Below are 27,991 nucleotides of genomic sequence, written 5' to 3'. Positions count from 1 at the left end.
CCTGTGTGCATTTGCGATCCCACCAGACCTTATTAGAAAAAAGGTTTTGAGCTTTTGTGTGCACATCTACAGTGGGATTCTCAGTTACATCATCATCTTGAAGAAGCACAGTTACTGTAGGGCAAATAACTGTTCTTTTCTAATAAATTGTTGTTTAATGATTTTGCACATCTAAAACAGTGAGGATCAGGAAATCCGTGTATAATGAAATATCTTGTGAGTATGTGTTAATCATGTATTAATCTTATGAAAATATTAATTTTTCTTCAGTAGCACTCTTAAACAATGTGCTTGGTCAAAAACTCTTTCATGCAATGCTTGATGTATGATGAAATTAAGGTTATCTTCATTCCTAATCAGCAATTTTATTTAATTTTGTCAATTCAGAGCTAATACTTAAAGCTGAGTCACTGAATATGCCCAGGGTCTGTTTTTCCCCCTCCCCATTACTCTTTCTTGTGTTCCCTTGGTGTCAATTTGCAGCTTCGGAGATTTGATGTGGCTGGTATCCACAAAAGCAGCATCACAGCCTTAGCTTGGAGTCCCAATGGAATGAAATTATTCTCTGGTGATGACAAAGGGAAAATTGTCTATTCTGCTCTGGATTTAGACCAGGTAAATATTTCGTTTGGAGATTAGAATTCTGGTTTTAAGATTTTCTGAAAGAATGTTAATTAAATATTTAGCAGATGGGTAAATCTTCAGTTCTTCGTAGTCAAGTTGTTTATATGTAAGGCAAGGGGAGCACTGTGGTTTCTTCATTACAACTAATGTAGACAGTGGTCGTCTCCTCCCATTTTTACCTACTTTTGCGTCTACTTCTCTCCCTCTCACCCAGTCATGCCCACCAACTATCTGTTTGAAGTGTATTGGATGCAGCTTCCTTTAGAGTCCAACCAGTGCCCCTTTTTAATTCTCTGGTAAAGTTCCCATTCAGCAAGGCAAGGCACTTCCTTACCACAGTGATCCAGTGCTTCTCCAGAAGCACTTCATATCTCAGTAGCCCGGGGTGTACAGTGAAAATGAAGCTGGTGTCCACTGGGTGGCTTTGCAGAATACTACCACTGAATTTAGTCTTCCTGAGGGACTGTATAAATAAAGTGTTACATACGGTTTAGCTTGATCAATTACATTGAGGATAAAGGTATTAACTTGCATCTACTCGAGGGAGAAATGCTCTCCCAATCTAACCTCAGTTCTTTCTAGTCTGGACAGACACTAAGGCCTGGTCTACGCTACAGGGTTAGGTCAAATTTAGCTGTTAGGTCGATTTTAAAATGAATGTGTCCACACAACCAACCCTGTTCTTTTGACCTAAAGGGCTCTTAAAATCGACTTCTGTACTCCCTGCGAGGGGAGTAGCATTAAAATCGACTTTCCTGGGTCAAACTTGGGGTACTGTGGATGCAAATCGACGGTATTGGCCTCCGGGAGCTATCCCAGAGTGCTCCATTGTGACTGCTCTGGTCAGCACTTTGAACTTCGATGCACTAGCCAGGTACACAGGAAAAGCCCCGGGAACTTTTGAATTTCATTTCCTGTTTGGTCAGCGTGGCGAATTCAGCAGCACAGGTGACCCTACAGTCACCCCAGAACCATAGAGCGTAGAATGTTTCTGCGCTCCCCCTATCATCTCCGTCCCTGAGGTTATCGCAGATTAGAAGGCGAAAAAAATGTACTCACATGCTGACACGATTTCCGAGCTCATGCAATCCTCTCGCAATGATAGGGTACAGCTTAATGTATGGAGGCATTTAGTGGCAGAAGCTAGGAAAGAATTAAGTGAGCGCGAAGAGCGGAGACGGACGTGATGCTGAGGCTAATGGGGGAGCAAACAGACATGATCAAGTGTCTGTTGGAGCTGCAGGAAAGCCAACAAGAGCACAGACCCCCCCCCCCGCTGCATCCACTGTATAACCGCCTACCCTCCTCCCCATGTTCCATAGCCTCCTCACCCAGATGCCCAAGAAGGTGGGGGAGGGAGGCTCCGGGCACCCAGCCACTCCATTGCAGAGGATGGCCCAAGCAACAGAAGGCTATCATTCAAACAGTTTGATTTTTAGTGTGGCTACAATAAGCAATGTGGGCTTGTCCTTCCCTCCTCCCCCACCCCACCCGGGCTACCTTGTCTGTTATCTTCTCTCTCTCTTTCTTATTAATTTAAAAAAAAAAAAAGAATGCATGGTTTCAAAACAATAGTTCTTTATTTTGAAGGGAGGAGGGTGGTTGGCTTACAGGGAATTAAAATCAACAAAGGGGGTGGGTTTGCATCAAGAAGAAACACACACAACTGTTACACTGAAGCCTGGCCAATCATGAAACTGGTTTTCAAAGTCTCTCTGATGCACAGCGCGCCTTGCTGTGCTCTTCTAATCTCGCTGGCGTCTGGCGCAAAACGATTGCCGTTGCTTTCATGGAGGGAGGGGCAACTGATGATATGTACCAAAACCACCTGCGACAATGTTTTTGCTCCATCAGGCATTGGGAGCTTAACCCAGAATTCCAATGGATGACGGAGACTGCGGGAACTGTGGGATAGCTACCCACAGTGCACTGCACCGTAAGTCGATGCTAGCCATGGTAGCACTCTGCCAACTTAAAGTGCTTAGTGTGGGCATATGCAATCGACTGTGTAAAATCAATTTCTAAAAATTGACTTCTATAAAATGACCTAATTTCATAGTGTAGCCATACCCTCCAGGATTTAATGCCACTAATTGGATCAGCGTCCCATTCTCTTGTGAACTCCATCAGTTGGATGGGGGAATGTGTAGTGCAGTTCCCATTGATCTCAGACAAATGTGATAGCTAGTATGCCAGTAGAAACTGAACTTTATAGTATGGAGTTGTCTATACGTATAATTCACACAGACCAGTGGGATATCAGAGTTTGAAATTCATTCGAATGAATTTCAAGGGGCAGTTTTTGAAAGCTCTGAATATTATTTACTCTGTTAGTACTAGGGCTGTCAAGCAATTAAAAAAATTAATCACGATTAATCACGTGATTAAAAAGATAATGCTGCCCGCTTATTGTTTACAATGTCACTTGAAAGTGAGAACAGGCATTCGCATCGCACTGTTGTAGCCAGCGTCGCAAGATACTTAGATGCCAGATGTGATAAAGATTCATGTCTCCATCTTCAACCACCATTCCGGAGGACATGCGTCCATGCTGATGATGAGTTTTGCTCGATAACGGTCCAAAGCAGTGCGGACAGACTCACATTCATTTTCATTATCTGAGTCAGATGCCACAAGCAGAAGGTTGATGTCCTATTTTGGTGGTTCGGGTCCTGTAGTTTCTGCATCGGAATGTTGCTCTTTTAAGACTTTTAAAAGCATGCTCTACACCTCATCCCTCTCAGATTTTGGAAGGCACTTCAGATTCTTAAACCTTGGGTTGAATGCTGTAGCTTTGTTTAGAAATCTCACGTTGGTACCTTCTTTGTGTTTTTGTCAAACCTGCAGTGAAAATGTTCTTAAAATGAACAACGTGCCGGGTCGTCATCCAAGACTGCTATAACATGAAATATATGGCAGAATGCAGGTAAAACAGAGCAGGAGACATACAATTCTCCCCCAAGGAGTTCAGTCACAAATTTAATTAATGCATTATTTTTTTAATGCGCGCCATCCACATGGAAGCATGTCCCCTGGAATGGTGACCAAAGCATGAAGGGGGCATATGAATGTTTAGCATAGCTGGCATTGCAAGGTATTTACATGCGAGCTACAAAAGTGCCGTGGAAATGCCTGTTCTCACTTTCTGGTGACATTGTAAATAAGAAGAGGGCAGCATTCTCTTCTGTAAATGTAAACAAACTTGTTTGTCTTTGGCTGAACAGGAAGTAGGACTGAGTGGACTTGTAGGCTCTGAAGTTTTACATTGTGTGGGGTTTTTTTAGTGCAGTTATGTAACCAAAAAAATCTACATTTGTAATTTGCACTTTCATGATAAAGACTGCACTACAATACTCGTATGAGGTGAATTGGAAAATTCTATTTCTTTATCATTTTTACAGTGCAAATATTTGTAATAAATAATATACACTTTGATTTCAATTACAACACAGAATACAATTTATATGAAAATGTAGAAAAACATCCAAAATACTTAATAAATTTCAATTGGTATTCTATTGTTTAACAGCACAATTAAAACTGCGATTAATCGCGATTAATTTTTTGAGTTAATCGCGTGAGTTAACTGCGATTAATCGACAGCCCTAGTTAGTACTTAAAGCAACCAGTACACTTTCTAATTTAAAAAAAAAATTACTACCAGATATTTTAATTTGCAAAGGGCTTGACTTTTAATTTCATGTCTTTAAAGGGTATTTGCAACTCCAGTCTGGTATTGGAAGAGCCATCTTCAGTTGTACAATTGGATTATAACCAGAAAGTGCTGCTGGTCTCTACTTTACAGAGAACACTACTTTTTTACACAGAAGAAAAATCTGTCAAGCAAGTTGGAACACAGCCCAGAAAAAAGTAACTCTCAAAACTTAATGCAGGCACATCTGTTAATTCTAGCTTTTCAGAATAGACTGTAGAGACCCAGTGATCTGAGCGGTGAAATTAATACAGCATCATTTTCTGCTCAAACTTATTAGCCACAGCAGCCACTTAGTTAAAACTCTTAAGGATGGGTATTAATATATTTGTATTCCTTCAATTATTATTTTTCAATGAAATTACTCTGCCTTGTTGAAAAATATGACTGTGACTGTGTAACTTTCTGGCAACCCTACTGTGCACAGATTTTTTTTTTTTCCCCCATTTAAACTATAAAGTTTAACTTTCTTCCCACCAACTTGGGAGCTGCTGTGGCTTGATACAAACATAGCGGTCACCAAAGAGGGTTCCATTTTGTGGGTGAGCTTTTAGAATTCCTATGTAACATGAAAGTGATAGAACAGCCTCAGTTAGACCTTTCTGCTATGATTCACTCTTTAATAGTGAAAGGATACAGCAAATATTTAAAAAGGTGACTTAAGTTGAAAGTACTTTCTTTGTTTTTATAATATTAAAAAAAATCCTGTAACATGGTTTTCTGGCATGTCCTGTTGCTTAATCTTTACTGGATATGGAAGGAAAAAAGGCAGTCTGGAAACTGAAAGATGTTGAGAGTAATTGTATATGTTTACACAGCCTGAGGATATTTGAGTGTTGAAGGAATGTTTATAATAGACGTGTGTTAGGAATATGACTGTGTGTGTATCCTGTGACTAACTCAGTTGTAGGGGCATCATTTTCATGACATTTCAATGTTCAGTTTTTGTCCTGGTAGTGTCCATCTCCTTTCAGGGACCCTCATTTTACAGATGGGTGAATTGAGGCATAGGGTGGGTAAGTGACATGGCCACAGTCACACAAGAAGTTCATGGGAGAGCAGGGAATTGAACCTGGGTCTCTCACATCCTATGCAACCACTGGGCTATTGTAACTCTAATACAGCTATCGTGACTGGATTAGTTCTGTAAATGAGGGGACTCTTCCAGAGGTTGTAATGCCATTGGCTTGTGGGGGATGAGAATACAAGACTTGAGTTCTGCCCACTGCTTGCAGAGGCTGGAAGTTACCCATCATTCCCTAGTGATTCTACAGTCAACTGAAGGTTCAGCATATCCTGGAGCAGTGTGCAGACTTTCCCTCTGGAGGAAGAATCACTGCAATAAGGGATCTCTTTTGTGGGAAGAGTTGAGGAAGGAGGGCATCATCATGATTGTGAGATGTTGGGAGAACACTCTTCTTTCTGTCTTCTCCAACCTATGCTTTCCCTAGAGTTGAGAGAACAGTTCAGTGTTTTGAGGCTATATCCTTGATTAACACATTTTAACTCAAACTTGTGTGTTGCAGACTATGGATTTCCATAATACCTTGTTGATGGAAGCAAAAGAAAATCCTGTTTTGTTCAACTTGTGATTGTAAACTCAGTGACTAAATACCTTAGTTTCTTTTTTCAGTTTTTTTTAATTGATTACAAGTTTCTTACAGATCTTTGTTTACATCTTAGCACTGGCAAATTTGGAGCATGTTTTATACCTGGACTGTGTAAGCAAAGTGACCTGACGCTATTTGCCTCAAGACCTGGGCTCCGCCTCTGGAAGTCTGATGTCCATGGAACTGTGCAGGCCACCTTTATTCTAAAAGATGTATTTGCTGGAGGAATAAAGCCCTTTGAACTGTATCCTCGGCTGGAGTCATCTGACAAAGGAAATTACGGCTTCCCAGAGAAACACCTTGGGCTCATTTCTTGCCTTTCCCAGGAAGGATGGGTGCTGAGCTGGAATGAATATAGTATCTATTTATTTGACACAATGAACCAGGTAGGTGTATCTATTGGATGCATATTTCATTCCTTAACTGTTTGGCATCATATCAGTATTAACTCCTGTCTGTATCTGCATATTTGTCTGCATTTGTTATGTTGTGGTGACCTAAGAAAAGGTGTTAAACTTTTTTATAATAAAAGGTTTTAGAATTGGTTACGTTAACTTTGTCATAAAGATAAGATAGTATAAATTATTGGAGATATTAGATATCTAAGGTTTACAGTCTAAAGCATGGAAATTAATTGCCTAAAGTGAATTCCACACACCTAGGAAAATGTTCATGTTTAAAATTCTAGTTGTTCATGCTGTATATTTAAAGAAAAAAAGCTTAAGGGAGTTGTCAATGTATAATAATGTATTATCAAACTGTTTGTCCTCTCCCTTCCACTACCCTCATCACCCCTTTGCAAAACTTAAACCCCCCCACAAGCATTGCACTTATATTCTGTAAAGAAAAAAGAACAGGAGTACTTGTGGCACCTTAGAGGCTAACACATTTATTTGGGCATAAGCTTTTGTGGGCTAAAAGCCACTCATCAGATGCATGCAGTGGAAAATACAGTAGGAAGATGTATAGATATATACATACACAGACACAGAGAACATGAAAAAGTGAGGGTTGCCATACCAGATCTAACGAGAGTAATCAATTAAGGTGGGCTATTATCAGCAGGAGAAAAAGAACTTTTGCAGTGATCATCACCAACTTTTGTAGTTTCTCCTGCTGATAATAGCCCATGTTAATTGATAACTCTCGTTAGAGTTTGTACAGTAACCCCCATTTTTTCATGTTCTCTCTCTCTCTCTTCCTACTCAGGGTCAGCTTTAGGAAGTGCGAGGCCCGATTCAAATATCCGGCGGCGGTCCAGGTCTTCGGCTGCGGGTCCTTCACTCGCTCCGGGTCTTCCGTGGCACTGAAGGACATGCCGCCAAAGACCCAGGGTGAGTGAAGGACCCGCCGCCAAAGACCCGGACCGCCGCCGGGTGAGTCAAAATTAAAAAGGTGCCTAAGTTAGGCCCTCTTCTTTAGGGTGCTGGGCCCTCTTAGGCATGGGGCCGGAATCGGCCTAAAGCTGGCCCTGTTCCTACTGTATTTTCCACTGCATGCATCTGATGAAGTGGGTTTTTGCCCACAAAAGCTTATGCCCAAATAAATTTGTTAGTCTCTAAGGTGCCACAAGTACTCCTCGTTCTTGTTGCTGATACAGACTAACACGGCTACCACTCTGAATTCTATAAAGAGAAAGCTATAAGCAGTTTCTCCAATTTAAAAGGTGTATATGAGAGAGAAGACACACCTTTAGTAGTATCATTATTGGGCTATCCCTCTATTTTTTTGGTACGAATTACATTGGTGATTTGTGGTCAGGAGAGCTCTTCTCCTTCCCCAAACCACTCTCATTGAAGTTCAGTGATTTGACTGAAACCTCTTGGACAGGAAATAATGAATGAGTGGGTGGTTAGAGAGTCAAAATCCTCAGTAGCGTAAAATTATGATAATGTCTGGTAGTTGTATGCATCATTTGCATTTTTTAAAATTTTCCTTGTGTTTGGGGTCTCAGTATGAATTCTTCTTTGCTGGTGCTCAGCACTATTGAAAATCAAGCCACTTATTTAGGTGCTTAAATATGGACATAGAAGCCTGTCTTTAATCACCTATTTTTGAAAATATTGGACTCTGTATCTTAATACCACTTTACATGCTGCTCATTCACTGAGCATCATGGAAACCATCTGTTCTTCTCTTCTGTTTCCTTTTTCCATGATCCGTTTTTTCCTTCTTTCTGGAGTGCTTTCTCCTCTTTTTCTGATTGTATAACTATAGACTTACCTAATATCCAGTAAACTTTTAATAAGAAAAAAACCATGCTAAAACCTGTCTGATCCTCCCCGCATATCAATAGTATAAGTAGGGCTATGAAAAACGCATCACAGACCATGAAATAAGCCCTTCCCTGTGAAATCCGATGTCCCCTTGTTCCTAGGCGTGCCCCAGCAAGGGTGGCTCCTAGCTCCAGTTGGGCTGGGGAGGGACAGGACTTGTCCATCCCTTGCACAGCCCCTCCGGGGGACGAGGGTGGGAGGGAACCAGACCCACCTCTGGGTGCCTCCCCCCGCTGCAGGATGCTCTGGAACTGGGCAACAGCCCCAGAGGTTCCTACAGCTGGAGGAGGCTTGTGGAGTTGGATCTGATCTTCTCTGTGCTGCAGGGAGCACCCCAGCAGAGGGCTCCTAGCTGCTGGGCAGGGCTGGGGAAGGACAGGACTTGCTCTCACCCAAGAGCAGCCCTGCAGAGAATCTCTCCAGGCTGCAAACAGCTCTGCACCTCCTCTTTCCCACTTGCTTCCTGTCCGCCTCCCTTTGCAGCTGCCTGGGGAGGGGACATTTGTACAGGAAACTGCCCCCCTCCCCCTCCAGGTGCAATTATTAGCTTATTTCAATAAAAATAAAAAGAAAGGTGCACTTGTCAATCAAAAAATTCAGTCACTTTACAACAGCAAATCACACTCAGAGCTCAACTCACTGATTGATAGATATGGACCGTGGGGAGGTTTTGTAGTGTAGTGATCTCAATTGACTGCCTACCAGAAGATGTGCAATTACTATAAAATGAGTATCCAAAGTAAATCATGACAAATTCTACATGCCGATGGTGATAAACTATTTTGTACAAGCCGCAATGTTTCATTGGATAACACACATCGGGCAACGGTTCAGTGCCGCTTAGACTCAGAAACCTATCAAAGCAGAAAGAGGGCTGCAGATAGTGCCTTTCTGGTAAATGAAAAGTTAAAATAACAAAATACAAATTATTTTTTTAAGAAGGCGACAGAGAGCTCTGAGATTGGAGGAAAAACTTGATCACTCAAAGCTGTGTGAGTTCATTCAATGGAATGTACAAAATGCCGGTTGCTTACTAAGTGTGAATAAGCTACAACAGAACTACCTTCCAAAGGATTTTGCTACACATTTTGAGGACAGGAAGTCTCAAATTAATTAATTTGAGTCTTTTGCAATTATTTCAGATGAGTCCACAGATGAGTAAGACAACATTGTTCTGTTTGATTTTATTTCTGACAAGGCTGAAGATGTACAGACAGGAAAGCTATCAGTGCTCACTGACTGCATTATTTGGATGCTGTTAACTACACTACAGTTTCTCAAGCAATAATTAAAAGAGTTTCAAAAAACACTGCGAACTTTGACAAAGTATCTGTTTTCATAAGTGTCGATACAACTCGTATGACAAAATCTTTCAAATCGGTTCTCCAAGGACTAATGCCGTCCATATTACATGTAATGCACTAATAAATTCCCTTGTCAGTGAGCTGTGGAGATGTGAATTTGGTAAACTTGATAAACTGGTCAGCTACATTAAAAAGATCTTTAAACACTGCCCTAGTTGCAAACTTCGATACAGGCAGTACATTGCAAACATGACTGAACTTGGGGAACAAAAAATTGCAGTTCTCCCAGAGCCGGTAGTTACTTGTTGGAATTCCTGGTTTTGGGCTGTACAATTCCATGAAGCTCACCTGAAGTACTACTCTGAGTTCATCTCAGAAGAATTGACAATGAAAACGCAGGTTTTAACAGAACTGTCAACCCTTCTAATGATGCTCAGTTGAATGAGGAAGTTCAGTTTGTTGCCAAAAATGCCACAGGACTCATGGACTTAACCACTTGGTTTGAATCTTGACATGGCACAATCCACCAAGTGTACAACAAAGTAATGGATATACTGTTCTGGGCTGAAGCACAGTGAAATGAAAATCACTCTGACAATGCTGACTTAAATGCCAGTACTCAGCAGGTGTTTTCTTGCATGGCAAAGAAGCTCAGACAATACTACTGCTATGGGAAAGAGTCAAGTGATTGTAGCAAAAACAGCTCAGAAGTTTCAATAACTTGCAGCAGGGTTCCTAAAAGCAGTGCATATCTTTGACCCTGTGCAAATGCATCTGTTGATGATGGATTTAAGCTCGCTTAATGCAATTCCTGGCTTTGATAAGACTTGTAGACTGGAGATGTCTGCTTACAAAAATATTAAGAAAAAAGCGGACTGTAGTTTGCCTGTGCTACAGTTTTGGAACTCAGTTGGAGGCAGAATCCCCCATCTTGCCAGGCTAGCTCGGCGCTGGCTGACAATTCCAACTAACTCCGTGGTTGCAGAGAGAGCCGTGTCTAAACACGGCAGGTGTATTCAGCACAGAGACAGGGAATGAAGAAAGACAGTTGCTGGATGCTCCATGCTCACATTCGATTAATGATATTTGAAACCAGAACTTTTTTTTTTCTTCACTTGTTTTTGTTAAACTTGAGAGCCACAGCCTTAAGTTGAGGCTACCCAATTGAGATCACTACCCTACAAAACTGTTTCAGATGCGCGTATCTACCAATCAGGGAGTTGAGCTCTGAGTGTTATTTGCTGTTGTAAAGTGTCAGTCAATAAATCCTGTCAAGGTCACGTTTTTTTTTCTTTATTTTATTGAAATAAGCTAATAATTGCATCTGAAAGAGGGGGGTGCACCCTCTACAGTGCCTCCTCCCCCTGCGGCTGCTGAGCTATGGGGGCAAGAAGTGAGGGGGGGATGGTGTGGAGCTCTGTGCAGATGGGAGAGGTATCTGAGAGCATCCATGCAGAGGAAGAGCAAGTCTTGTCCCTCCCAAGCTGGCCAGGACTGGCAGCTAGGAGCACCATGACTGGGGCGCTCCCAGCAGCATGGGGGAGATCAGACCCACCTCCATCTCTGGGAACCACCTGGGGCTGCAGGAAGCTCTGCAGTTGCTGCCTTCAGAGTCCAGAGTCTGAAGGCAGCACAGAAATGATGGTGGCAATCCCGTGACCCCCCCCCCATCCCCTTTTGGGTCAGAACCCCCACAGTTACAACACTGAAATTTCAGATTTAAACATCTGAAAATGTGAAAATTACCAATTTTCAAATCCTATGGCTGTGAAATTAACCATAATGGACCGTGAATTTGGTAGTTAATCTTCTTTTTTTTTTTTTTTAATTAATGCTCTTTACATGTGTGTGGTTTTGTTTTTTTTTTGTTTAACAGGCTATGATAGGTGGCTTGGAAGGATCTGGTGATATTGTGTCTGTGTCGTGTACCAACAATGAGATTTTTCTCTTAAAGGGAGATAGAGACATAATAAGAATTTCAAGTAGACCTGAAGGACTTTTATCAATAGGTTTGTATAGATTTATCAACTTTAATTTATACCTTTTTTAAAGAAAGTGGTGCATGGAAAGTGTTCTTGTACTGCTTCTTTAAAGAAACTTCCTCTAGTAACTTCTGTAGAATTGTCTCCCTGTTTCTTAAGATTACAAAAGGCCTAGATTCTCAACTGAGCCAAATGTCTGCTTTTTGTAGCTGAAAAAGGTAACCATTAGGGAATAGGTTATATCTCTCTGCTTCTGAGGGTGGCTGAGCATTGGCCATGACTTGGGAACTGCTCTAACCTACTCCACCTGGTAGCAGTCTCCAAGAAACTACATATGAGGTTGTCATTGCTGGAGTGGATCAGACTCTAGCTGTGCATTATCCCTTCCCTTGGTCATGTTTCATTGACAGTCTTTTCTAATTTCTACTTGTAGGTGTGTTGGATGATGAGTTCTCTTTGTGCTCATAAAAGTGGCCATAAGTATGGGAAGGGATCATAAGCACTGGATGAAATTGTGTCAAACAAAGGTCTTACAGAGTTGAAATGAACTTGTTCATCTTACTGTTGCTCTTTCTGTAGTGGAAAAAGGCAGTATGAAAAATCATGGAAAAAATAAAACAGAAGGAAATATGCACTTGAATAATTTTAAAATATCAAATGCATCCACAGATGGAAACAGATTCAGATATCCGCACTGCATGAGAGCATATCACTTTAGCATGAGAAATAGACATCTCCCAGGCATTACTTGCAGTTATATCATTTGGGCTGCTTAATGCCATTTGTGTGTGTGGTTTTTAATCTTTGCTCCAGTACTAACAAAATACTACTAAATAAGATATACAACAGTCTCTACAAATTCTAGAGACTTAGTCTCTCATTTATCTTTAATGCATAGATGTGCAAGCATAGCTTTGTTATGTAAGCAGCGCTTCATCCATAGGCCTCTTGTGTTTGTTTTTGTACATTACTATTGTATTCAGAACATTTAAAAAAAAAAAAAGAACATGACAATTACATTCTTAAAATGCTCTTGAATGCGAGACTAGAGATCCAGACAAATATGCAACCTCTAATTCTGTGTGCTATTGGAAAGAAGTTCTCTTGGAACATGTTTTCTTTGATTTTGACCACAATGGTTTAACGGGGATTAAATTAGGGGCATGATCTTGCAAGATGCTAAACGCCTCAGTGGAGACAATGAGAGTTGAGGGTGTAAGAGTCTCTCTCAGCACTGCACACAGTCAGGCCCTGAAACCTAAAGGACTATGTCTCTTTCAATATACAGGCATAACTGCGGCTAACATTAATGGAAGCTTTGTCCAGACATTGGGGCATGAATTGAGCTATTGCTAAAATAATGTCATTTCAATATAGATCAGTTACATAAGATTACCACAGTATTGATGTGAAATATTCTTGGTTTAGACAGATACCTTCTGGGAATTAAAACCTTACTTTTCTTAGGACGCTATCCAAGAACTATACTTCTAATTACGTAACAACTTAGTGTGTGTTGTTCTTTTTGTTTTGTCAGTTTCAGATGCAAATTCAAAATTGCTGAGTCCCTTACCAGATTTGAGTCCCAAATTGCAGAGCCCACTATCTGTGGTTGTATCTGTATTGCCTGGCCCTTCCGTGGAAACACACCAAAAAATAAAAATGGTTCCTTCTCCCAAAATTATTGATGATAAAAATGACTCTTATTCTGTAGTGAAAGATGATCTGGAAACAACAGTGGTATTGGAGAAAAGTCTTGATAGAGTGGGGGACTTAAGCAGTGAAACAAGAAAAAGAGGCTCTTCGGTAGTAAGTGAATCAAGAAGCAGGAGCAGTTCAGTAAATTCTGTGGACAGTGGCTCTAGTCTCCTGACAAGTGGAGACCAACCATTGTCTGAAGTGCCTAGAGAGAGTCAACCTTCTTCACAACGGTTCAGCATAATTAGCTGTGAAGACTTTGACCAGGAACTTATTGTAAAACCCATCAACGTGAAAAAGAAGAAAAAGAAGAGACAAGGTAAAAAAACAAAAACAAAAAACCAACCATTCTCTAACTCTGCCACTTCTTAGAATTATTGTCACCTTTGGTATCTTTTTCACTAAAAACATAAGTTTTTGTTTGGTTTTAGAGACAAGCCTTATATTTATGGTGACATGTCTTTCAGTAATCATTACTTGTCACCTAACAGTAATTGATCTGTAGTTTTGCCCTTTCACTTGAGGATGAAAGCCCATTAAGAAAGTAATAAACTTGTATCTTTTCAAGAGGGGGTCATTTTTCTCTCTGCAGACCTACTTGTTCTTTATTATTTCTATTCTAATTTTAAATTTGTTTTTACATTTATTTGTAACATTATGCAAAGCAGAAAAAATCATGAGTATATAAAAAAGGGTTAATGCTAATAACCTCACTTCTGTTTTATTGTTTAATCTCGTCTTTGTTACACTTGAAATATTTGACTGTTTTTATATTCTTACTATTAGCACCCATAAGCAACACTTCTTTGCCAGATAAAAAGCATTTCTTTATGTACCATGGATTAGATTATATTGTCCATTCTTATTCCTTGTAATAATCTGGTTTTACAATTTTGAATTCTTGCCTATTAAGATTACATTGACCATTCTAATAAAACCTTAATCAAGCTGTTTATATGTGAGTACAATACTCCTGCATTCTCGCTGTGTCAGTTTGTGCCACCCAACGGAGAAGTGATATAATTCTTAGTGTGTCAAAATTTGGACTAACTCCAGCTTCTAAAAGTACAAGTTTCCTGTTTGCTCATTAACAGTAGAAATATTTGCGTTTTTATTTTCATTGAACTTGGATTAGTTTTATTAATAAGAATATTTCTTTTTTTTCCTCTGAGATCAGAAAATGTGACCAGGAAAAACCACAGCTCTCTGGAAGGTTTACCAAACTATGAGCGTCAGTTTTCTGGTGATAGTGTACATTCTCTAAATGCAGATTCATTGTCCATGACTTCGAGCCTAATGAGCTATAGTATAGATCACTTGAGCACAGGTTCTCCTGATCAGGAGAGTGAGTTCAGTGTGGAGTCGCATGCTGTCTTGCAGGAGGATAATGGCTCGGAATCATTCAGTGTGCTTCAGTCTCCATGCATTAGTACAGCAACAGATTCGGAAGAAAATGGAGGTACAATTGAATTACTAAAACTTCCTAACCAGGACAATGGAATGAATACACCAGCTGTTACAGCTACTCTGACAGCCAACCCTCTCTTAAGCCTCACTGAAGACGTAGAGGGTAGCGAAGATACAGAATGTAATCCAAGCCTGCTTTCTGAAAATACTGAATGCCATTATAAATTATTACCCCAAGAGGAACAAAAGAATTTTCCTGTGCTATGTAAAGTAGATGAAACTTTAGCTAGAATAAGTCTGAAGGATACTGAAAATGCTTTTGAAGAAACTAAGATCACAGACCAAGTGTCTTTAGGTTTTAATACCACATGTGTTGCTGAAAAATCACTGCCACAGGAGGGAAGTGATGAAGTTCACAGGGGAGAGCAGCAGCCACATTGTTTAATAAATACTGCCTCAGAAAACCCTACAGATCCCCAGCCTGACATCTCTAGGGAAGATGTGTGTTCACAAGAGACAGTTTCTGGATGGGACTTGGAGGATGCAATCAAAGCTAAGTGTAGTGCTGCTGCTGCTGAATGGGTAACCAACACCCACGATACCAGGACTGAGAGATCTGCATCCAGTGATGAAGAGGATATTTATGGGCATGGGCTACCATATTCATCTTCAGAGACTAGTGTGACAGAAATTGGGGGAAGTTTTACTTCCCAGGATATGACCAGAACAAGCCTAGATGAAATAATGCTCTTAAAATCAGATCAGGTATGTGCTTTATTTATAGTTAAAATAGTTAAGATGACAGTATTCTAGAAGAAGCAATCACAAATGTTTTTCTTCAGTTCTTTATGGAAGTGTTTTCTTCTCATTGATCCAGCAAGTAAAATTCAAATGGGGGAAACTAAGTGTATCCAATACACAATGCAAATTATTATTGCAGACTTCAAAACGATATACAGAGGGCTATGTTTTCAGTGTGCTGAGGGAGAAATGCCTGTTAACACCTGTTCAAAAGGAGTTGTTTTTCCTATGTGAAAATGCTGCTGTGAACCCACCAGAAAGCAGTACAGTACCAAAAAGTGCTCTAAGGTAGCACAATCATTTGAGTTTCTCAGAGACCAATTCTGCAAGATGTTGGATACTTTCATCTCTCATTGATTTCAGTGGGAATGGAAGATGCTGAGCATCTCACAGGTTTGGGGTCTTAGTGCATTTCTATTTAATCTTTGCCTATTTAAATCGTAAGCTCACAGCAGGGACTAGTGTCTTTTCATGTTTTGTACAGCAGTGAGCACATTGATGCTGAAAGAGACATTGTCAGTTACAACTTACAACTAGGTTTTCATATTATTTAAAATGTTGAGTTTTTTCCTTCCTCGGTTTTTTCTCTCTCCTTCGCTGTTGCTGTGTGGAAGAAAGCCACAGAAATAGCAAATTTTAACTAATGGACTGTACAGTGGAAAGAGTGAAATTTACTACAAAAGTCTTGATCCTGAACTGCTGATGATGGGAGTTTTAACTCTCTGACTTTATTTGTAGCAGGGTCAGGCTCAAAGTGCTATTAAATGCACAATGTAAGCAAACTGAAAAAAATTACCGGTATAAGTCTTGTCTCCTTTAGCTGCAGTCAAGTTTTGGTGTAACTTGTATTTTACCTGTTGTTGATGCTTTCAGATGAAGGATAATTTTTGACTTGATGTCCCAAGTAACACTCTGCAAACTAAATAAAAATGTAACTGTTTTCATTTCCCTTAAGTGATATACTCTATAAATAGTGAAAGAAGGCTGTGAATTTGAGAATCTGGAGGGGAAAACCTCAATATTTTAGTTAACGTACAGGCTTTGGAACTAGTTATACAGGACTCAAGCTTGGTAATATAGGCTGGAAAATCCATAATATTCCATTAAAAGCCTTGAGTTTTATTTATTTATTTATTTATTTATTTATTTTTGTATAGCAGAAAGACCCAAGGGTATCATAAGAGGCAATTTATCTTCTCTCCTCACTCACAAGCATTTATTCTAAAAGGACCCATTTTCCCTGTGTTAAATGATCATTAAAACATTCGTGAGAATTGGAAAGCTTTTGCATATTCCATTTTACTGTTGCTGTTTACATAAGTAATTTATTTGCTTCTATCAATTAACAGGGTAATATTGATGGATTTTGGACTGCCCTGGGGAGGAGGAGGATAGTGTGAGGTTTTTGTTTGATTTATTTTTTGGTGAAACTTGCAATCCCAGCTGTCAGAGTTACTCCTAAATACAGGTAGCAACATGTAGCACTATGTACTTGATCAACTGGCTGGTGATAGGATTGTTTTATCAAAGGCATTTATTCTTTTGATGTAATTTAATGTTTACATTCTGATTCTTAAATACTTCTGCTGTTTTATGTATGTACGCTGTGTATGTATGACTGTTTTCTTTTATAACTGAAGATACCTGACATTGTTCTGACTCTCCAGTTTTTAGTTTGCAGAAAGCTGGATGGGATATTCTGGCCCTGGCTATGGGATACTCAGCCTGGTTGTCTCAGAAAAGTATATTTGGTGCCTGGACTACAAAGGTAGTCTCTACTGTAGTGCTTTACCTAGTGCAGGTCTGCGGTGGCAAAAGTTTGAAGACGCTGTCCAGCAGGTGGCAGTCTCGCCTTCAGGTTGGTTAAATTGCATTTCACTTTTTGTTAACTTTTAAAATTAAAATCTATAAATTTGTGCAAATTAAGCTCTTTTTCATATAACTGTATAACTACATGTGGCGTGTATTCCGTCTCATCCCAGTACTTTGTGTATCAATGTTTATAGTAGTCATTGAGGATTGCTCTGCTGTCTGTAATCTGACTTGTTTTACAAAACACACCAGGACCAAGTTCCCTAATTCACTTGCACAAACTGTCTCTTTTAAAAGTTGCTAAAAGGCTATATTGGTTCATGTGACTGCATTCGTGGAATATTAAAGTACTGTTTTCTAGCATAAATGGTTGTTCTTAAAATAGCAGAATATGAATTTGTTTGTTGAACAGTTTTAAATGTATCGCTGATGCATTATTGAATCTTTTTATTTGATATTCTCATTTTATAGTTAAATTGTGAAATAATAGAGGTTATTTTCTGACCAAAACATCACCTTTTTTAGAAAAATACCTACTCCTAAATAAGACTTTCTAATTAAAATGTAGCTTTAATATAATAATGAACTTACCCCCCCCCTTCTCTCTCCACCCTGCCGCCCCTCCCGCAGCACGCACATTGTTACATTGTCACTGACTTTTTTAAAATTTATTGTTGGTGGCCTGGGAATGAAAGTTGGGGTGGTGGGAGGGAACAGGTTTTGGATGTGGACTTGTACCCTGTTCATCTTTCCAGATTGCTCCAGTGCTGGTATGATTGTAAGCAGGTTTCTCAACCATTTTCTCATTCTAGTCTCCCATAGCATGATTTCTCTTCTGTCTCTTGCCACTTAAAACAGCTGATAACCTTACTGCCCTGTCTAAAGGATAGGAAGAAGTACTTCTTCAGTTTTTCGTTAAATTGTCACATTTGGTCAGTGACTGAACCCTGATGGGGATATGATAGCATTTATAAGAGTATGTAAACAGACCAAAGATATGAGAATGCAATTCTGGGTATTGTACTTTCCTGTTCTGTGTAAAGGCTATTAATGTATCAGTATGCTGTTCTGATTGCCATTTGAACTCACAAGCATGCCATATTTAGATTTTGAATTCCATTACACTGGTCTGTTACCTTTTTATGATAGGACTGTTTACAAAGCAAAATTTGGGCCAGATTTTGAAAACTAGCCCCTGAAATTGCATCTGTAAATTCTGTCTGCTTGTACCACTGACCTCTGCTCTGTGGAATGTCACACCTGTTCAAGTATTTGACTGTCACTCACCAGTGGCTTACCTACAGAGATTATAAACTTTAACCTTACTACTGCTAATGAGCTAATAGAGAATATACATGTTACAGAAATTTGCCTTGTGCTGCATATATGAAATTATTTTTTAACCTGACAACTGTGATTAGCCATGGGATTAGTAATTGTATGACTGCGTGTGCGCGCGCGTGTCTGTAGAAGTAGCAGGTGTGTTTCAGAAACTAGCATTGGGGCCATCTGTAAATTTGGCCTTTTAATATTTGTTTCATTTGGCACTGGATGCTGTGTGTTTGATATTTTGAAAATAACCATGGCTAGAGAGTGAATGAGTTGAAAACATTTTTCAGTAACATCTAGTCTGTGGCAATATATATGGTTCAGCAACTCTCTGTAAAGCTGGTAACTGTTGTCTCCCTTTAAAACATTTTAAAAAGGTAATGTTATGTAAGATTAATAAAAGTTTGATAAATTTCGCATTTTTCTGTTAACTTGGCTGGCATTAATCTTTTCTGTTAATCATTTTGTTGTGTGTACAGTAGACCAGCTGTCTCTAAAGTTACAATCAATATTTGGTATCACCCACCATTCATTTTTATACAGGGGCTCTTCTCTGGAAGATTGAACAGAAAACTAACAAAGCATTTGCCTGTGGAAAAGTAACCATAAAAGGAAAGCGCCACTGGTATGAGGCTTTACCTCAGACAGTATTTGTAGCTTTAAGTGATGACACTGCCTGGATTATCAGAACTAATGGAGATCTGTATCTGCAAACAGGTATTTAAACTGTTGCCTTACAGTTTTTGTAAATGAGAATCAGAAGTGCGTAAATCTGTCAAATCATCATGATTTGGTTTAAACCATGTTCCGAATCCAGAATAAAACTTACTTATTCATGGCAGAGTAATCCTTTATCTTGGGAATCAGTTATGAGATGTTATAATACAAGCCAGGGAAAGGTTGTTTGTATTACCATAGCAACTATCCCAAATCATGGCCAGCACCCCATTGTGCTAGATGCTGTACAAATACAGAACAAAAAACCTAATCCCTGCCCTGAGTATTATATAATCTGAGTATAAGATGAGACAATAGATGAGTACAGACAGGAGCACAAAGCAACAATGCAACACCATGTTGGTCAGCATGATAGGCTGGGGTCTAGCACTCTAACCATTGCCAGGCTTTTTGTAGGCATCAAAGTAAAGGAGGGTTTTAAGCATGGTTGTGAATGTAAGTAGCGAGGTGGTTTTGCAGATGTTTTGCGAGGAGCTTCTCCCAAGCATGAGAGAGAACAAGGAAGAAAGCATGCAGATGTTTGAAAATTTAATGAATGGGCGATTGGAGGTGAGAGATGACCTCTCAGTAGTAAATGAGAGATAATAGGTGGGATGGGGATAGGCTGTCCGGGTCTTTGAAATTAAAGACAAGGAGTTTGTTTGATCTGATAGAGAAAGGGGAACCGGAAGAGGGATGCAAAGGGAAGGGTGAAATGGTCAAAGTGATGGCCTAGGAAAATGATTTTTGCAGCAGCATTCTGAATGGATATGAGTGGGGCAAGACTGCATTGTCAAGCCCAGAGATAAGGATATTGCAGTAATCAAGATGTGATGATGAGACCCTGGACAAGAGTTTTAGCTGTGTGGATGGAAAGGAAGGGCCCTATACAGAAAGAATAGCAAGATTTAGACACAGCCTGAATTTGAGAACCTAGAGGGAGGATCAAGATGAAGGTGACATGCAGGTTATGGGCTTGAGTGACTGGAAGGATAGTGGGGTTGTCCACAGAGATTGGGGGTGGGAGTTGCAATAGGGAGGTGACTAAGAGCTCTATTTTAGCCATGTTGAGCTTGGCCTGATGGCTAGAAATCCACAGGAGAGGTCAGAAAGAGGCCTGTATTTTCATTTGTACATAAGGAGACAGACTTGGAATAGAGAGGTGGTGGCTGAATTTGTATTTACGCGTGAGATTAAAAACCATCTTTGCATAGACGTGGGAGAAGAGGGAGAGCAAGGACAGAGTCCTGTGGAACAACCACAGAAAGTTGGAGGGGGGATGAGGAGGGCCCTTGAAAGGACACTCTGAAGAAGTTATTCGAGAGTTAGAAGGGGAACCAGAAGAGGGCAGAGTCATGGAAGCCTGGGGTGAGGGTGGAACGACAAGGCAGAATTGCGATAGCCATTTGGAAATCTTGTCTTGCACTTAAAATTGGTCATATTCTTTGTTCATTTTTCTCATGTATATCTAATATGTATGTGTAATAAAAAAATAAACATATATACATTCTTTGTAATTGCTCAACTTGAGGAAACTTAAATATCCAGCATTTTTTTCAAGGATAGCCTCCTTTTAAATGATTTTGCTAACTAGTCAGCCCCATTAGCAATTTAAAGCAACTTGCCCAGGACCATGCACTACTATTCAGCAGTGAGAGTGATGGTAGCGAATGAGTTTTTGGTTCCACACATGGAGAGCTATGTGGAGTTTTTAATCGGTATTTTCCTCTCCTGCTGGGCGGTGGTTTAACAGCTTGCATTCTACCATTTGTGGATTTCATAGATAGACTTAGATGCCCAAGTAAATCCTCCAGTGTGTGTCTCTTTTAACACAAGGCAACCAGGAAGAAAGACAGTAATGGTGGGGTGAGAACAATCCCGTCAGTACCTCCAGCATCCCATCTAACAGTTGCACCAGGAACTTGTGTCCCAAAGTTAGAAGCTGACTACTATAACTTCCTTTCTAGTATCCCCTAGGGTATGTCCACACTACCCGTCGGATCGGTGGGTAGCGATCGATGTATTGGGGATCGATTTTATCGCATCTAGACAAGACGCAATAAATTGATCCCCGAATGCGCTCCCCGTTGACTCCAGAACTCCACCAGGGCAAGAGGCGGAAGCGAAGTCGACAGGGGAGCCGCAGCCGTCGATCCTGCACCGTGAGGGTGGGAGGTAAGTCGATCTAAGATACGTCGAATTCAGCTACGCTATTCTCGTAGCTGAAGTTGCGTATCTTAGATCGATTTCCCCCCCCCCCGCCCCCGTGTAGACCAGGCCCTAGACTGATGATCGTCAGCTACTTCTTGCTTCATTAGCATGAGAACTTGAGAAAAAGCTAATTCTCTCTTGAGCTTTTCTTTCACAGACATGAAAATCCAATTTGTATATAGTTCTGGACAGGATGATGTGCAATTTGGAAGAATGGATATATCTAAATGTGTACAATAATTGTCTAACATCTTTTGATATTACAAGAGTTTTCACCTGTTGAATCATTCCGAGTCACTTCTAGTCTGTTTATTGATGAACATCTTTTAAATGGAGATTCCTGATACTGCCACTCGGAGGAGGGAAGGAGAGGAAATTGCAGAATGAGAATTGTGGGCTCTCCATGAAGTTACTAAACTGAAAATGTTTGAGTTACATATTCTAGCTTGATGTACAATGTTTAGTTTGTTAAAGTATAAACTGAACATTTCTACACTAAATGTTAAGTCTATGGAGAGTACAGTAAAGTGACTATACAAGAAAATGTTAACATGCTCATTGAATTTTTCCCTTTGTGCTCTAACTTATCTGACTTGACAACACCACTTAATTACAGCACCCACACTTTCTCTTCTTTGTTTTGTTTCCAGGCCTGAGTGTGGATCGTCCATGTGCCAGAGCAGTAAAGGTTGATTGTATGTATCCACTATCTCAAGTTACATCCAGAAACAATGTAGTGTGGGCACTGACTGAGCAGCGGGCACTTCTCTATCGAGAGGGAGTGAGCAGCTTCTGTCCTGAAGGAGAACAATGGAAGTGTGATCTTGTCAGGTAATTGGGCAGTGTTTAATCAGAATGACAGAAAAGGTTGCTTTCATTCATGGGTATTTCATCTTACAGTAATTGAACCACTTACCTCTTGCTTATAAAGCTTTTTGCATCCAAATTGTAATCCTCATATTACCTTATCAGTGCATCTTGTTACATCACACTTTTAATCAGTCAGTGAGCAAAAAAGGACACTATTTGGAAGACATTTATTGGTCGTGAATGGGGAATGTTTAACAGAATTGTGTATGGGAGGGAAAACAGTGGAAGATTCCTTGAAATGTGAATTAATGAAATAGGCCTTTTTTATACTAAATACTGTTTAGTTCTTCATTTGTGCTATAATGGTGCTCCCATTATTTAAATTGGATCTCCATATATTAAATATTTGATTTTTCAAGAATACATGTATATATTTACAGTTGACTTTGTCAGTCAGTCACGAGATTAGAAGTTGCACTGGATATCTCACCCCCAAATTCACCTCGGATACACTGGGAAGTATATTTTACTTCTGTAGCCAGTTTCACCAGAATTCCTTCTTTTTAGCTTTATCAGCAACAGACCAGTTTGTTCTGCCTTCCTGATCCAGAGAGTAGTTACATCCTATATTATCTTGTAAAATGTAGGGAAATGTGTCCATTCTTGCATAAATCAATGCCATTTCTTTCCCAATAGGTAATTACTTTAACATTAGCCTTTAACCTGACCCTTGTATTTGATTTTTTTTTGAAAGATTTGAGGGAGGGGGGACTAATGTTCAAATCTGCAACTTGCATCTAATTATTACATCGAAGAAAGTTGAAGCTCTTCTACGTAAATACACAAGATTGACTTATAAACCAGATATCCTGCATGTTCTCAGACTTGACTGAGACTGTTTAGGACTGTTCAAATCAATGCAAATTGAGATTTCTGAGCTATTCTGGAATGCATGTTGGAAGTGACTATCAGAATAGGATTGCCAACTTAACTTTTTCTATTTTAAAAATACTGTTTATAGTGATAAGTTTTCTCTGAGTTTAGACGTGATTGTTTCATACAGGAAGCTTTTGTAATCAAGGTCAGCTTCTGTCCTTATTGTATAGTCACAACCAGTTCAAGATTATGCTGTCTGTGCTCTTAATGTTCTAGTCACAAGGAGAGAGACAAAATCAAAACAAAAAAAGCTTGTGACATTACATTTTAAAGTTTTTGCAGAAAATCGATAGCTACTATTTTTTATCATTTCTGTACTGTTATGTGCTGAAGAATTCAACACTGGTCCATTATGATGTTTGTAGTCTTGATATTCACATAAAACAACTCCCAGAGGCTTATCTTGCTTTCTGAATTATACTCGGAGGAAGATATCTAATAAATGTTAAGTTACTAGATAAATATGGAGATGTGTCCAAAGATGTGTTTTATTTTACACGTTGGTAGTACCATATGAAGAACTTCTTTTCCACTCTAGTTTCTTATTCATTTTGAAGGTTTTAAGGAAGATTTTAATGTGTTATGTATTTTAAAATGTGTTTTGCATTTGCAGTGAAATGCAAGCTTTGGAACCAGTGTGCATAACTCTTGGAGACCAACAGACATTATGGGCTTTGGACATACATGGAAATCTATGGTTCAGAACTGGTGTAGTTTCAAAGAAACCGCAAGGAGATGATGACCATTGGTGGCAAGTATGTACTCCTTATTCAGCTTTCAGTAAAGTCCACCATTCCATCGTTGTGATGTTTTCTTGTAGGGATCCCAACCTAAAAATATCAGGAAATAATTGCTTGGAGGCTTACAAACATTATTAATACACCTGTAATGGAACCACCAGACTGTGGGTGCTGAGGCCCCTTTTAAATCTGTTCCCCGAAAGGCATTGTTAAAATTCCAGTATCAGCCAGAGGAAAAATAAAACCAGTGACAGGACAGTTTCCTTTAGCCAAATTAATAATAATAATAATAATTAATAATGCAGGGAGGCTGCTTTTCACCTAATCCAACTATTTCCAAACCACACAGGGCTGCTTTCTTCAGCCACTGGCACTAGAAAAGGTTCTGAAAAGGGCAACTAAAATGATTAGGGGTTTGGGGAGGGTCCCATATGAGGAAAGATTAAAGAGGCTAGGACTCTTCAGCTTGGAAAAGAGGAGACTAAGGAGGGATATGATAGAGGTATATAAAATCATGAGTGAGTGGAGAAAGTGGATAAGGAAAAGTTATTTACTTATTCCCATAATACAAGAACTAGGGGTCACCAAATGAAATTAATAGGCAGCAGGTTTAAAACAAATAAAAGGAAGTTCTTCTTCACGCAGCGCACAGTCAACTTGTGGAACTCCTTACCTGAGGAGGTTGTGAAGGCTAGGACTATAACAGCATTTAAAAGGGAACTGGATAAATTCATGGTGGTTAAGTCCATGGATGGGTAAGGAATGGTGTCCCTAGCCTCTGTTCGTCAGAGGATGGAGATGGATGGCAGGAGAGAGATCACTTGATCATTGCCTGTTAGGTTCACTCCCTCTGGGGCACCTGGCATTGGCCACTGTCGGTAGACAGGATACTGGGCAAATGGACCTTTAGTCTGACCCGGTACGGCCTTTCTTATGTACTTGAAATAGATAAAAATATTAAGAAATTTTGGGCAGGTGTTTGTTTTTGGTTAGTTGGGTTTTTGTTTTGTTTTATATAGGAAGCTGTTATCTGTTATGTGATTCTGGTTTATAATCAAGGCTCCTAAAACTTAAATCCATCAAAACTCAAGACTCAAACTTGTTCCTTCACTCACTCAGTAGAGAGGTTCCTGAGGTTCACTCAGGAACATTGTTCCTGAGACTCCTGAACCCTATTCAAAAGGCAGATGAGGCATCTTTTTATCATAAGCGTAGTTTGACTTTTGTATTTGGGGTGGCAAGGTGATGGGGGAGTGTGGCTTGGTGGGGGATCGAGGTGTGTGGGGAGGCGGGCCTCAATGGGGTATCCAGGTGTGGTGGGTGAGGCTAAATGGGGTAGTGATTCAAGTGTGTGGGAGGGGCTTGACAGAGCAGTCTGGGCATGAAGGGCTCAGTGGAGGAAGTTGTGTGTGTGTGTGTGTGTGTGTGGGGAGAGGTCTGAATGCAAAGGGATTGGGCAGATTGGGGGGGAGGGGCAGCTCCCTATACAGTGCCTCCCTCCCCAACACACTCCCCTCCTCCCCCAAATGGCTGAAGAGTGATTAGGGGACAGGAACTGGGGGAGGGGTGCAGAGCTTCCTGCAGCCAGGGAGGTTTCTGGGGATGAATCTGACCTGGCCTCAGCTATTCCAGGGGAAGAGGAAGTTCTGTTTCTCTTCTCCCCCATGCCCACCCCCAGCAGCTGAGCCAGATGCAGAATTCCAATTCCCCCAGGAGTAATTCACTCTGTCACTCAACTGGGCTGTACACTGCACAGATGGTTGGGAAGCAGTTCAGCTGCCTGGCTCTCTTGGGTCACTGCTTTCTTGCCCTCCCCTTACACTGATCATGAGGGGGAAACTGACCTGCTAGCAGGGAACAACTGGCTTCCCCCAAACATTCCTCCTTGGCCCCCTAGGGTGCTGAAGGGGAAGGGGTTGAGCACCAACACCAGGCGTTCTGTGCCTGCTGGTCAGTTTCTCCACGTGGACTGTGTGGTGAGTCAGGGGAGCTGCTCCCTGCCCTCCCTTTACGCAGCCTATGTGGGCAAACTCCTCGACCAGCACAGAATGCCTTAAGTCACTGCTCTTTCCCCCAGCACGTTCCTCTGCGGGGAATGAAGCGGGGCTAAGGGCAAAATATGGGCGCTCCCCCCCACCCCCCATGCATCACCTCTGCAACGTATCTAGTTTGCCATGCTTTTTATGGAAGGTCCTTTAACTCATCCCTAGTTTAACTGATTACCCAGAACGTTTTTTTTTCCAGGTAAGCATTACCGATTACGTCGTGTTTGACCAGTGCAGCCTCTTCCAGACAATAATCCATGCAACACACACAGTGGCAACAGCAGCCCAGGCTCCAGTAGAGAAAGTGGCGGAGAAACTTCGAATGGCATTTTGGTCACAGCAGCTTCAATGTCAGCCAAGCCTTCTTGGAGTCAACAGTAGTGGCGTCTGGATCTCTTCAGGCAAAAATGAGTTCCATGTAGCAAAGGGAAGTCTAATAGGTTGGTGCATTTTTACACCTGTTGGGTTTTTTAAAAATCAAAGAAACTAACTAGCGCATCCACTCTGCACCCCTTACCATTCCCCTAGCCTACCCATGGTAAAATTCAGCCACAGCAAAGTAAAGAGCAAGTTGCAAAAGCTTTTGTTTCTTAAACTAGAGTGGGAGCGCAGACAGTATTGCGGGATGCTGTCTTAACATTTGATTTGAGTAATTGTCCTTTTAAAAGTAGTACTGTGAAGAAGGCAAGTTTGGGAGCTTGTTGCTCAGAGCTTGTTATGCTTTCCAAAAAGTAGGTCATATTGCTTCTTTCAGTGCATGCGTCCAAATCTTGAATTAAAGAGAGTTACATACCGATATCACGCAACCATGCACTATAGCACTAGCACAATGGAGTCTCGGTCCATAACTAGGGCTACTAGGTGCTATGGTACCTATGTATGGTGCTGTAGACACAATAGTAATATAGTGATCACTTTGGGAAATGTGTCTAGGAAAATGAGCCATGTATTACTGCGTATGCTCTGATGAGAGAACATGCTGAACACTAAACAAGATGCTTAATGACTTTAGCCTGGCTGATGAATGTTATAGCTCATGACTGATTTGGTCTACTGCCAGAAGCCTCTAACCTTTGTGCTCTCATCTCACACAATCCTGGCTTCATCTGCAGGCCTAGGTGCCTTTTCACCCTTGTCTTCAAGCCATTCTGATTTGTTCTGTCAATGTAAGTAGACTTTCCCTCTTGGAGGAACCAGGTGAAGAGTCCTGCTCAAACAGTCATTTTCAAGAGGATTTCCCTAGACTTGTTGGAGGCTGTTTAGAGCTGTATTCTTTATCTCAGTCCTTTTTGTGAGAGATGTTCCTAAAGCTATAGGTCTAAACTTGAGTATAGAAATTATTCTCTTATTCTACCAAAAAAGTTTATTGATGGCCTCTTGATAGCAGCATAGTAGCCAAAAAATGCCAGATTAGACACTCCTGTAGGATTCTCTCTAATTAGATGACGTGAACGATTATGTAGTACTGTACCCAGTATTTACACATGGAAACTGTCAAAAAAGACTCCTGTTCCTTCTCTCTGAGTATGTGATTAGATTAGATTAAGATTTAAGAGTAGATTTCATGATTACTCAAACACTAAACTAGATAGAAGTGCTTGACATGTATTTAAACAAGCCTAAGAAAAGATTTGCAGAAAACTGATGCCGGAAAGCTTATTGATTGACATCTAAGCCATCTGAAGAGCTCTCTGCAGGTTGTGTAGATGTTTTTCCTTTTAGATTTTGTTTGACTTGTGGGGTTGCTAGTATTTTATACCAACGACTTTAAAGAAGAAACATCTGCCTGGAATTGTATTTGTCTAATAAAAAAAGAATAGTGTCTTCCCAACAAAGTGTGACTTTATTTGCTCTGCAGATCTTTCAATTTGTGAATGGTACCCAGTCAGTCCCGTTTAGGTGAGATTTGACCATAAATGCAAGAAGTTAACATTGTTTTTGTCATTTAAGTGGGAATGGGCAATATACTGGATTTTG

General features: G+C 40.4%; 1 protein-coding gene across 6 annotated transcripts in view; it reads left to right on the top strand.

Annotated features, from left to right (window-relative positions):
• The window catches only part of TECPR2 (tectonin beta-propeller repeat containing 2), a 74,908-nt gene that overhangs the window by 9,372 nt on the left and 37,545 nt on the right, over nt 1-27,991 (top strand). For 3 of the 6 annotated variants that reach the window (XM_045012761.1, XM_045012760.1, XM_045012759.1), the window contains 11 exons: nt 484-615; nt 4,337-4,494; nt 6,020-6,332; nt 11,403-11,535; nt 13,223-13,525; nt 14,384-15,378; nt 17,089-17,272; nt 19,099-19,272; nt 22,134-22,314; nt 23,843-23,984; nt 26,214-26,454. In XM_045012761.1, the coding sequence (XP_044868696.1) occupies nt 484-615; nt 4,337-4,494; nt 6,020-6,332; nt 11,403-11,535; nt 13,223-13,525; nt 14,384-15,378; nt 17,089-17,272; nt 19,099-19,272; nt 22,134-22,314; nt 23,843-23,984; nt 26,214-26,454 (2,956 nt within the window). Of the gene's footprint in view, nt 1-483; nt 616-4,336; nt 4,495-6,019; nt 6,333-11,402; nt 11,536-13,045; nt 13,526-14,383; nt 15,379-17,088; nt 17,273-19,098; nt 19,273-22,133; nt 22,315-23,842; nt 23,985-26,213; nt 26,455-27,991 lie in introns of all 6 variants that reach the window. The other 3 variants (XM_045012756.1, XM_045012758.1, XM_045012757.1) reach the window with 1 other exon arrangement.

This window comes from Mauremys mutica, chromosome 4, assembly GCF_020497125.1.
Source record: "Mauremys mutica isolate MM-2020 ecotype Southern chromosome 4, ASM2049712v1, whole genome shotgun sequence".
In the NCBI taxonomy this organism is placed as follows: domain Eukaryota; kingdom Metazoa; phylum Chordata; order Testudines; family Geoemydidae; genus Mauremys; species Mauremys mutica.
The sequence above is the reverse complement of the archived record's forward strand: the minus strand, read 5'-3'. Positions and strand labels throughout refer to the sequence as shown.